Source organism: Nymphaea colorata, chromosome 12 (genome assembly GCF_008831285.2).
Source record: "Nymphaea colorata isolate Beijing-Zhang1983 chromosome 12, ASM883128v2, whole genome shotgun sequence".
Taxonomy (NCBI): domain Eukaryota; kingdom Viridiplantae; phylum Streptophyta; class Magnoliopsida; order Nymphaeales; family Nymphaeaceae; genus Nymphaea; species Nymphaea colorata.
In genome coordinates, this window is record NC_045149.1 from 17,764,009 (window position 1) to 17,776,610 (window position 12,602).

Genomic DNA, 12,602 nt, shown 5'->3' on the forward strand with positions numbered 1-12,602 from the left:
TGAAGGACGATGTCAAGCAGGCTGCTGCAGTCATGGCGGACAGTAGCTACTGCTGCTGAGCCGCTAGGTTCTCGGTAGTGCTGGTGAGGTTTTCTCGCCGGGAGAAGGAAGGGGCTTTTAACGGAGATCGGGGTTATAGATCGTCAGTGCTATATATGGAATTGGTTGTCTTTTAACGTGTTAAAAACGTTGGGTGATTCTGATGTGAAAAATATGGCTCGGAAAACAACCATGAAAATGAAATAAGCGCCAAAATATCTCAAAAGAAATAAGACCACTCTAAAATTTGAATAAGAATTAACGAAACGTGCCAATTTTTAATCGCTTTTGAACTTCAACCGTTTGTTGTCTGCATTGGCAGAGAAGATGGTGCTTCCGTCCAAATCTTAGGCCTCGGATGCTTTCCGAGTCAGATTCTCATCGTTCTTGTGTTGCTATGCACGTTCTTCCTTTTTTTAATGTTCTGAAGACGCTTAATTGCAATTCTTCTCGTAGTTCATCATAATATGACAAAACAGAACAAGTTAAGACGTTTCCAAGAGTTCTGTTTTGGTGGGCTCCTCTTCCCAGCATGCACCCGTAGTTATAAAAGAAAGAGCGTTGAAAATTCTAATCAGATTAAGCCGGAGAAAATCATTTTCCTTTTTTCATTTTCAATGCTTATCATTCCTCCTTTTTGTTTAGGTTGGAACTGATTTATTGTGTTGCGAACACACAACGTTAAGGATGACACATAAAATAAAAGGCAAAAGACAAGAAAGTAAAACAAGTTTTGTATCAGCCTAATTAATCAGCAACTCAAGTCTAAATTGGAAGATAAGACCAAATGACGTGTGCAAGGGGGAACGTTGCTGAAACACTTGTTCTGAACCGGAACAATGTCTTCTTTGCTGTATTTAGTTCAAAGAGAGCCATCAGAAAGCAACAGCATGGAAGCTCTGTTACTTTGAAAAAAAGCCAGAAAAAATGCTTCCCCTTTTGATTGGATCAAAAACTGACTGAGAGTCCAGAATAACTGAATGCTGAGAGCTCTGTCATTGAAATAATGTCAGGTAATCCTACAACAGAAATGCCAAATATTATGAAAAGACCCCTAATACACAGTGCTACATTTCAAGAATGAAAACCCTGGACTATAAATTATAATAGCAACCTTCACGTCACGGTAAATAACCTGACGACCTTATTTCCCAACCCCAACAAAGGTTCTCCCTTTGCTCACATGTAGATTGATGCAGCTGGTCATGAATAACAGCAAAATCATTACCTCGTTCACCACCAACCATTAGAGGCTTTACGCTGGTTATAGTGCTCATTGCAAAAACTGTCTAGGGTCGGTAACATATCCAGTCAATGCAGATGCTGCTGCAGTGAACGGTGATGCCAAATAAATTTGGCCTTCCTTGTGCCCCATTCTCCCCGGGAAGTTACGGTTGGTGGTAGATACACACACCTGCTCAACAAAGTGATCAGATAATCATTGTTCAGAAAGACTTCAGTGACTCCAGAATAGCTTCAACAGCACATGCCATCTCAAGATAATGCATAAGGTGAAAATAAGCACGTTAAATTTTTTAACTGCATGGAAAATTAAGCTATCTAGACATCATTCAGTGGTGTGCCATTCTACAAGAAGAGCACTACTGTAGTGAACAGAAGAAAAAGCAGAGTTCAGAAAAGCTAATTTTGGCTCCACGCTGCCAAGAGGATATCCTCCATAGTGAACTTTGTGCAGCCAAACAATTTGTAACCCTTCGGCATCAGAAAATGCTGCAATTCTTACAATAATACCATACTTTCAAAGTGGGATTTTGAGGTCATTTAAAAGAAAAGTGGTCACTCAACATTCCAATCATGTCAAGCCTTAATATAATTTTGTCAACAAACAGATATCTGCCAATCTCAATTGGAATATACCAGCAAAGGAAATAATAACAAAGCAGCTATGTCACATGGGTGCAGGTTCGGGTATGGCAGTACGAGTTCGGACACGGCAATTTCGAAAATTGTGGGTACGCGGGTACTGCAAATTTTATATTTTCAAAAATGATAAAATGAAAAAAGTTGAAAATCCTGCTCAAGAAATACAATTTTTCTCTGGCATAAATGGTGAGATTTTCAACTTTGCTATATTATGCCTGAGAAAAATCTCACCGTTGAAAAACCTGCTTAAAAATCTCACCATTAGAGAAAAAATTAAGTTTGAAAATATAATTTTAAATGTTTTAAAAGGCAGCCGTACCCACGTACCAACACGGGTACCTGGGAAAATTACACATACCCGTGTCACATAGCAAAGCAGTTATTTTAGGAAAATTTGACTTTCAGACTCAAAAGTAAATGATCAGAAAATGCATTTTACCAAATTTGAAGTGTGAAATACAGGGGGATATGAGGTCTCTCAGTTAGGAATTGGAAGGCATCTTGTTCCACATGAATGATGTTGGTCAGTTTGTGTGCAATATGATCATAAGTCATACACGTAAAAAATCTTACAATTACCAGAAGCCAAGATTTTTCTGAGACATTTTTTCTTACTCTTCCAACACACCCACCATTTTCTTAGGGGAAACACAATTTTTTAAATCAATTGATATATTCTATGGCCAAAAAGTTCCATAATTGAGATTTATGACTTGAACTGTTAAGAATGATGTAAAACCACATGTGTGTGTTTCACAATGCTACACTTCCCTCTGTTTCCATTTGAACTAGACAAAGAGGGACTCTAAACCCAGATACAAGAAATAGCAGTAGCAGTAACAATATAATAACAACCAAGAGAAAAGGATTAAAGAAAAGAAAATACACTAGTGGTGTACTTAAGAAAACAAGCATGTATTTGTAAGGCAAGCTGGCTGACCTGAGGTTCATTCATCCTAGCATAGGTATCACGAGGTCCACCTAAACAAGCACCACAATTGGGACTAGCCGGAGTATCACAGCCAGCTTCTTCAAAGATCTGAGAGCACGTCTTACCACCAGAACCTGGGACCTCAAGAGTATATACATCCATCCAAACCTGCATATCATATCATTTTTCACTTCAGAAAACACCTTCAAGCTTTTCAAAAGAGAGAAGATTATGTAAGATAATAGTGTAATTGTGTCCAACCTTCTGAGTTGCAGGAACAAGAAAAGTTGGCACCTTAACCTTTTTGCCCTGTTGGCAAAACATTTCATGGTTAATCCCTAGGAAAAAATAGCAGGGAAACAGATCTTGATGTGCATTGTAGACATAATGCCATCACATATTACATAAAACCACAAAAAAAATGAGATGTAGCCAGAACTCTAGTTCATCGGGACAAAATTACAACACCGACAAATGAATGGAATGGTATCAGAGTTAGCCACATAAACCCACTAAAAGAAAAGTATTCTCAAGTTTAAAACGTCTCTCAAGTTAAAGTTGTTGGCCTTCATTGCTGAAAGACAGTAACCTTTTTGCAAATAAATTAAAGGATCTTTGTGGACACAGTAAAAGAACAGACCCAAGTAGATATAATGTGTGTCAGTAAATGGACAAACTCAAAACTAAAGGTGACTGGCTCCAAAAGAACAAGCCTGATCACAATGGAGCCTTAGCATATGATGCATGCTCAAGATCTCCAGCGTTTCCACTTTCTACTTCGGCTACATCTTTTTACACACTTTTTCTTCTTTCTCCTAAAGAAGGAAAAGGTCAACCTAAGCTAACATTGCAAGGAAAAAAAGTCAAATGAAGCAAGAGGCGGATTCCAGGAAGCATATAAAATGATGAAAGCAGTCCTCTCCAATTTGTGATAAGAATAGACACTATGGCAACACAAGAACATTGCGTATCTCAAAGGGCATGGACATAAGTGCCAAAAAAATTGTATCAATGATAAGGGAGCGTTTGCTTCACAGGAAATATACTGTTCAACAGGAAATTTATTTCAAATTTTTAAAATTTTTCCATGTTATCAAACATGGGGAAAAAAAAATCGACTGTTGGAAGAGAATCCGAAAATATATTTCCGGAAACATCTTTCTACCTAGCGGGATGGAAAGATATTTCCTGGTTTTTTTTTCTGCCCGATAGGGCAGCGTCGTCGTCTTCCTCTCCTCACGCCCAGCACCTCACGCCCACCACCATCGTCGTCTTCCTCTCCTCACGCCCAGCACCTCACGCCCACCACCATCGTCGTCTTCCTCTCCTCACGCCCAGCATCGTCTTCCTCTCCTCACGCCCAGCATCGTCTTCCTCCTGCACAGCGTTCTCACCAGCTGCTTGATTGGGCATCTCCTCACCAGTGCAGCGTCTAGCAGCGGAAGGGGTAAGAGGAAGAAAAAGGAAGAACGAAGGGGAAAGAAGAAGAAGGAGGAAGAACGAAGGGGAAAGAAGAAGAAGGAGGAAGAACGAAGGGGAAAGAAGAAGAAGGAGGAAGAACGAAGGGGAAAGAGGAAGAAGGAAGGGGAAAGAGGAAGAAGGAGGAAGAACGAAGGGGAAAGAGGAAGAAGGGAAGAAAGGGGAAAGAGGAAGAAGGGAACAAAGGGGAAGGAGGAAGAACGAAGGGGAAAGAGGAAGGAGGGAAGAAAGGGGAAAGAGGAAGAAGGGAACGAAGGGGAAAGAGGAAGAAAGAGGAAGAACAAAGGGGAAAGGGCATCGTCCGTCGTCTTTCTTCTTCCGTGTCCCTTCTTCCTCCCTCCTTCCCTTCTTCCTCTTTCCCCTTCCTTCTTCCTCTTTCCCCTTCGTTTGCACCAATTCCAACTTTTTTTCATCAAACGATGAAATTTGCTTTCAGAAATATAAATCCAACTTAACAAACACAACATGGTTTTGGAAAAATGGAATTTTATTTCCCATTCATCAATTCCAGAAATAAATTTCTGGAAACTTGTTTCTGTTTCCACTTTTCCAGCCATCAAATGGGCCCTAAAAGAAAGAAGTAACAGCTTACAGTAGAGGTCTTACAAAGAAAGGCAATGCATACAGCTGTACCAGAGAAGACAAGAAAGGAAGGAGAACATTTTCATGCAGTCATTACAACTCCAGCTTTGTTTAAATAACATTAAGGCAGAGGAGAGAAATACCGAATGACAGCTACATCAAATAAACCAGCACTTACAGAAGCCAAGAAGAGCTTCGCTGCAGCCATAAAGTCCTCAGTCTTGCCACCAGTACAGGACCCAATGTATACTCTGTCTATTTTGACATCCTTGCACTCTCTTGCCAATGCACGGTTATCAGGAGAATGAGGCTGTAATTAGCATAAGAATAATAAGTAATGTTTTTTCTCATCTTAAGTGAAAATTCCCATGGATAAATCAGGTTGGAAGGTAACTGAATGATACTGCAGTTGGAAGCTTAGATAAACAAGATGTAGGATAGGATAAATAACCTTTGCGACAACAGGTTCCAATTTGGATACGTCAAACCTATACTCTTGAAGGTATCTGCAGATCAATATCTATTAGGTAGGGCCTTAAAAATTTTTGCATATTTAATACAGGAAAAGAAATCTAGGAACACACTTCTTTTTCCCTTTCTGAGGGGAATCCAAATCACAGCCAAAGATATAAATAAAATCATGTTTTCATCTTCCCATTTGAAGGAAAACTACGTAGCCACACATGAATTGGTCAAGCAAATCAAGACAATTATGGACCATCAGATGAAGTTAAATGAAATAAGATGAATTATCCAGTGATCCTGTAAATAGAAACGACGGAAATGTGCAATGAAATAGCCTGCTTAATGAGTGGACAGGGACCTAAAAAAACCTTGATAATCCAATTCTAACATGCCTCGACAAAACAAACAATGTAAACCTATGATACGACTCTCATATCCTCCAGCTATATACAACAAGGTTAAAGCATAGGCTGTTAAGTGAATACCAGACAATGATCCTTAATAAACGTGAAGACAAGTCTTCTTCCATTTGACAAATTTGAAGGGAAAAAAAACTGAATCCCACTATTTTTTATCTGATCAGGCTAAAGAGACTCGCTATTTTTAACTTTCATTGTTAGAGTTTATAAAATATATGTGTAGTAAGGACAATGGCATTTCCTTTGTAGTTTCACCTCCCAACAAACACAAGTTTTGCTTATTAGCCACATGAAGTTCACTGCCGTTGCTCTCTAAAAAAGGTAAAAACTATATTCGATTTCAGAAGGTTTTCTTCCCATTGTTTAAGCCCCTAAGCTGCCCTAATTGATTCTATTGTCACAAATATCACCGGTTTTCTCAAAAACATGTGAAAAGGGGGGAAGTAAAGAAAAACAAAAAGCGAAAACATGGCAATTTTTTGAAAAATTTGCCAAAATGAAATAGAATATTTATTGTGTTTTATGATTTTATAACAGCTTTGAGCTTTCCTTTCTTCAGAATTTTTTTAAATATATTTAATTTCCTTTTTGTTTCTTCTAATATTTTAATAACTTTTGAATTGTTATCAATGCTTTCATAAGAAATCAGTAAAAAAAAATATTTTTTATACTTAAAACTTTCGAATTCCTGAGATTTTCCAAAGCAAAACAAACTTCCCATTTAATACCCAAGCAAAATCTCACCAATCAAAACCCAAAATGATACTTGTGACAATCATTGATTCCCATGAATACCTCAACGTGACACCCTGAGTGCCACTTCCCACATTTTTATGAACAGCGCATCTGTTTCTCAGACCAAGAAATACAGTGGCTTTGCAAAACATGTAGGTCATCAGATTTTCAGAACACAAATTCAATATCTCAATAAAAGCAAGGACAACCTAGGAAGGAAATACTGAACCAAATTCTAAATTTCAAACTAACCAAAACAGAGGAGGTAAATTAACAGGGTTATTCTCAAGAGCGTGAAACCTAAGAGGTTCATCGTTTACACACATGCAATTAACTGAATAACACAACAAGCCTCATCAATGAGAACTAGCAGCTTAAAATTCTAGTTGACAAATTCCAAAGGTGCATGAATGCAGACATATCACCTTGCATTTTGATCACTGTAAACAGGTTCAAACTCCTTGAAAGTCTTACCCTGGGCAACAAAAGTATGTCAACTATTCAGGATAAGCTAATGCTACTATAAAAAAAAGACCTCCTCAGTAATTAATAAATTCCCAAACTGCTGAGGATTTTCAACAAGATTTTGCAAAGCAAGATACTAGAACATCTCTGGCTTGATTTAACATGATGGAAATACCCGTCCACTATCAATAGCACCATGAAAGTTTCCCACGTCTTCTCAAATAATTAGAAAAGCCAGAATTTTATCCATATGTGTCAAACATTCCAACTCTTTTCCAAGAAAAGAGATGGAAAAGTATTAGATATAAATAATTAGAAAAGCCAGAATTCTGTGTTTGTCAAAACACTCCAAAGTCTTTTTTCCAGGAAAAGAAATGGAAAAGAATTAGATATTTCTTTGCTGAATCACATCTTCTACCTGACAAGAGAGGTTTTTAAAGTTACCTTGAGGTAGTTGAATGTAGTTTGGTCAGCAGGAACAACACCATTCTTACCTCCAGCTTCAACCACCATATTGCACAGTGTCATTCTTTCTTCCATCTTTTAGAAACAAAAGACAAGTTTCCGTAATAATAAGTTACTATGTATGATGAAAAATAAGCATCAAGCTCAAAAACTCGAGACGTTAGGTGTTGCATGTCCATGCACAAACAGAAACAGCTACATGCATAGATATGTGAAATAACCAGGAGTGGGTGGTGATTACAGTTAATGCTTCAACGGCTGAGCCAGTGAACTCCATGGATTTATATGTAGCACCTGCCACTGTGATCTCACCTATAATCTGCACATAAAGAATCACCCCTTTGAAGATAGGTCGAAAACAAACTGCCTAAACAGCTAACTTCATAGTGGAATATCCATGGGATTGTGGCTAAAGCAAACAATATAAGAAAATGGTGCTGTTGGTCATGCTCATTGGGGAAAAGAAAGATCCACGGAAGTGAAGATTAAAAACCCATAACACCATTGACATTAATTGTACCTGCAAGATCAAATCCTTGGCAAGCAAAAAATTTGGCATCTCTCCATCCAAAACAAACCTCAAAGTTTGTGGTACCTGAAAGTAGCCTATCAATGCATACACAACATACTTGCTGATATTTGCACTTGCAATGATACTTGCATAAAAGAGAGCAAAAATAAAGATGAATATGAGAAGATGAGGAAAAGGACAAGAATGAGAAGATGATAATAGCCAATTGTGCCACTTCAATCCATAGAAAAGGGTTAAATGAGCCTGAGTGCTTTCAGCAATTTCTGTCCATCTTAAACATCTTTCTCAAGCAGTTGGATTACGGACCTCAACATCTGTAAAATGACAGACTACTCATAGAGGGATGGCATATGCAAGTGAAATGACAATGAACTAGCAAAATCCAAAATTCAAGACGCTGAGACCACTTTGTGGCGTTAAGACGCTCATGTGGACAACTGCAGTTCCTTGAAGAACAGCCACTGACTAGTTTCCACTTTGGCCTCTATAGGCAACTAGTGATTCCTATCGTTCACACTAACTGTTCATGTTAGTATCGCAACCAAATTAAACTGCTCTGTTGAGCCCAATCATGTACATATGAAACGTGGGGCCAATTGAAGGATGACTATCCAGTTTTTGGTATTTCTCTGATTAGAAAGCTGGAATACTAGGTAAGACCACCAGATATGAACAAAATTCAATTTTGAGTGTTTAGTTGGTAACACCAGTTGTGTCACTTTAATTTGGATCCATGTATCAACTTCTCCATTTTCACCACACTGCGAGTCAGCTAGCCTCTAACTTACCCCACTGAAAACTTTATCCACACATGGATTGCAATGCCAAGTTTAAGTGGCATGCTTTGTCAGATGAGGATATGGCCATGATTCTATAAATTACAAACTATAATGTCCCTTTATAGATAAAAGATACTCAATGGATCCACAGTAGAAGAAAAAGATAAATGAGTAAAGGAATGCAAATCACATGGATATGTATTTTTCCTTTCTAAATATTAAACAGACACAACAATATATATATATATATATATATATATATATATATATATATATATATATATATATATATATATATATATATATCCAATAAGAGGATCAGAGAGATGGGCAACCACTCACTGAAATCCATGAAACACTGAACACTACCTTTAAAAGAAGCTTCCCAGTCCCCATTACAAACCCAGCATCTGTGTTCCCAATACCAGTTGCAAACATCCCAAATGCACCAGCATTGCATGTATGAGAATCCGTCCCAAGCAGAACCTAAAAACAAGGTATAATGCTCAAATAGGATCATGATAGAATATCTTTATACATTTAATAAGGAAAAAACAGTCAGATGGATTACCTCTCCAGGCCTGCAGTGTCCTTCTTCAGCAAGGGCGATATGACAAACACCTTTGTAATCAGGATTTGCCTGTTAAGCAGCCACCGTCAAAGTTCAAAAGCCATGCCAGAGGAAGCCCGATATCTCCTCGTTATCACACAGGAGAGTAGACAACACAAATTGAATAAGAAAATTTGCCTGAAAATTTCCACGATCAGTGATATCGTAGAAGTACTTGATGTTCTGTTCCAAGCAGAAATCTCTCAATATGTCCACGTTACGATTTGCACGTTCATCATTCGTGAATATATAGTGATCCGGTATGATAACTATCTTTTCACGGTCCCATACCTGAAATTTCCGATTATGAAATTAATGATCCCCAATTCACTGAATGCACGATATTAACAGATAAGTTATTGAACTAAGTAAGATCAAGAAATGTAGACCATCAATATCGGTGATCAACAAGGATGGTAACCTGAATAAGCAGAAACCAACAAAAAGAAAGTAAAACGGGCCTCACTCTAATTGCCTATCAATTAGCAGACATGTTCACTGCAATTTTAAAGGCCCGAAATTTCACAACGAAAATTTCGAATTCTCTGAGCTTAAATCCAACAGAATTGGAACAGATATGATGACCAAAAAGCCACGAAGACCCAGTTCAAGCCTGCCCATAACAAAAACTTGCTGGTTCATGGTCTCACACAAAAAGCCACAGGTGACGAATCAAGGAAAATGGCCAAAGGAAATGGTCCGGGTGGCAGCGATCGAAAACTAATATCTAATAGCGAAGCATGGGTACCCTCGCATTTTCGCCGAATTCCTTCTTGAAGATACCAATGGTTCCAGGACCGCAGACGTCATGGGTCATGAGCACGTCAACATTAACCCAGACGTTCTCCCCGGGCTCGATCTTCGCCCTCTCCGACGCCCTCGCCAGTATCTTCTCCGTCGTCGTCATCTCGTGCTTCACCTAAACCAAACCCACCAATCAAAAACGAAATCAATCCATGGGAACACAGACTAATAACCATCGTCTAACGCCTTACCGAGCCAGTAGACACAGGAGGCCGCTGCTGCGGCTGCGGCGGAGCCATGACGGCGTGAACGGGTCGTACAATTCTCCTCCTGGAACCCATCTTCAGACTGGAGCCAAAAGAAGGAACTTGAGAGACGGCCGACGAGAGATCCATTTCTTTCTGCACGAGAATAGAAAAATATGAAGAAGTCCAATTGTTCAATCAGGAGAAAGAGAGAAACCATACCTTGATGAAGCAAGTAGAGGTTGAGGTCACAGCAGAGGAAGCCATCTCTCTCTCTCGGTGTAGTGAGAGAAACAACAGCCTTCTCACTTGAGCTACAGTATAGAAAGAGAGACACACGAGCTGCAGGAGACAGAGAATAGGAGATACGCTGAAAGCCTGAAACACAACCACGAACGTCCTCCGTCACTCCGTGGGGGCGTCCGCCCTTTGGCACAGCTCTTCCCACTCCACAAGTTTAGGGTCGGCTTCAAATCCGGTTTGGATCCACGCAAACTGTCAATCTAAAGTCTAAAACTCTCATTCTAGCCAACGGATGAAATGGATTGGGATACTGAACTGAATCCGTATGCACCCCCACCGCTGGTACCGCTAGATTGAGGGCGTGAGCCAATAAGAGCACATCACTAACAAAAGACATACTAACTAAATGGGACATAGTTTTTTTGTTGGGTGTTCATCTTTATTATGGGTGCTCATCTTTATTATCTAATAACAAGAGGGGGACATAGTTTTTTTGTTGGGTGTTCATCTTTATTATGGGTGCTCATCTTTATTATCTAATAACAAGAGGGGGACATAGTTTTTTTGTTGGGTGTTCATCTTTATTATGGGTGCTCATCTTTATTATCTAATAACAAGAGGGGGACATAGTTTTTTTGTTGGGTGTTCATCTTTATTATGGGTGCTCATCTTTATTATCTAATAACAAGAGGAGGACATAGTTTTTTGTTGGTGCTCATCTTTATTATCTAATAACAAGAGGGTTGAAGCATTCTATCATTCCCTTCATTTTTCAAGATACTATTATTGTTTTTAGTGTTTGAACTTATATATTGATGTATTCCTTTAAAGAAGTTGAGGTCTCGATATTCAAAACGATGACTGCCTACCAACCTTTGTCCCATCTATTGCACTAACCCCTTAAAATAAATGGGACACTAGTTTTTAACTAGATGGAATGAATGAGTGGAGGCTGAAACTGAATATTCCGTTTGCTTTTCAAGGGTTGTTAAAATGTCCATTTGAAACACATGATTTATGATAAATTGGCAGAACTTTTCTTCATCACACTTCTAAAAAGAAGAAAAACATAAGAAAATTAACTAAAATCTAAATATTTTGTCATCAACAGTTAGTGCGGTCTTAGTTCATATCATCCTACTCTACGAGTAGACAGAGCCGAACAAATACTTGTTAAAGAATTTCAGTAACTTTCTTGAGACTCGACTGAGAATAAAGTTCATCTGAGAAATACTTCTAATAAAGGAACTCCCATAGTGTCTAGTTTTCTCAATAAACCAAAATGCCGGTCAATCGTCGGATGGTGTTTGATTGGCACGGAGAAATTTCAAAATTTATCTTCATTAAAAAACTTGGAAGTTTAAGGAGGAAGGGCACATGTGACCGCCTCCATCTATATCAAAGGGACAACGCCGTGATCCCGTATTTCCTGCTGCTCATTCCGACGCAACCTGCGGGAAGAAAGGGCCCTCCGAGCCCTTTTATTAACAAAAAAAAAAGGATATTAAAAAAAACAATAATACACAAAGATAAGAACAAGCTAACTTTCTAGCAACTAAACGCCAGACGTAACTAAATCATTTCCTTGGAACAATAATATAATGTTGTTGAAACACGTGTTATTAAAAAAATGCATTCTAAAAGCACAATGTTCTCACCAAACTCCCTTTATAGAAGGGTGATTGCTAAATAAGTACTAAGGTGTCCTTAAACGAATCTAGATCTTCACTAAATCTAGAGGATCATGATCAGTGTTGAGGTGAAACTCAAAAAGGGGATATCGGCGGCAAGCAATGAACAGATTAAAAGGGTGCTTAAACGGTAGAGAAGAACAAACAGGATAGATGTTCAAGACAGATGCAGTGTGTGGATTACACAACACTTCCTACCAGTGCTGGAGTCACTGCCCACACCAGCCCATTATTTTTCTCTTTTGAATTTATATAGTGATACTCTTATGTTTCTGACTCCGCCACTGCTTTCTC

At 38.7% G+C, this 12,602-nt stretch overlaps 1 protein-coding gene across 3 annotated transcripts; it reads right to left on the minus strand.

The window, feature by feature from the left end:
• Positions 1 to 671: 671 nt before the first annotated feature.
• On the minus strand, positions 672 to 10,857 carry LOC116265712 (3-isopropylmalate dehydratase large subunit, chloroplastic). Of its 3 annotated transcripts, none has more exons than XM_031646531.2 (16): positions 10,597 to 10,857; positions 10,381 to 10,530; positions 10,134 to 10,304; positions 9,524 to 9,676; positions 9,347 to 9,415; positions 9,145 to 9,261; positions 7,985 to 8,059; positions 7,706 to 7,783; positions 7,444 to 7,539; positions 6,960 to 7,009; positions 5,367 to 5,421; positions 5,094 to 5,225; positions 3,116 to 3,163; positions 2,864 to 3,022; positions 1,268 to 1,453; positions 672 to 1,031 (listed from the first exon to the last, which is right to left on the minus strand). In XM_031646531.2, the coding sequence occupies exons 1-15, from the start codon at positions 10,639 to 10,641 to the stop codon at positions 1,313 to 1,315; spliced, it is 1,539 nt and encodes a 512-aa protein (XP_031502391.1). In that variant the 5' UTR covers positions 10,642 to 10,857; the 3' UTR covers positions 672 to 1,031; positions 1,268 to 1,312. The 3 variants fall into 3 exon arrangements, with proteins under 3 accessions (XP_031502391.1, XP_031502390.1, XP_031502389.1); XM_031646530.2 differs by having other exon boundaries at positions 672 to 1,058; XM_031646529.2 differs by lacking the exon at positions 672 to 1,031 and having other exon boundaries at positions 1,065 to 1,453.
• Positions 10,858 to 12,602: the final 1,745 nt, after the last annotated feature.

Coding starts and splice junctions, on each gene's coding strand:
- LOC116265712 (XM_031646531.2), bottom strand. CDS start 10,641: ATGGCTTCCTCTGCTGTGACCTCAACCTCTACTTGCTTCATCAAG. Junction 10,305..10,380: donor CTCCTGTGTCTACTGGCTCG/GTAAGGCGTTAG, acceptor GGTTTGGTTTAG/GTGAAGCACGAGATGACGAC. Junction 1,454..2,863: donor CTAGGATGAATGAACCTCAG/GTCAGCCAGCTT, acceptor TTTGTTGAGCAG/GTGTGTGTATCTACCACCAA.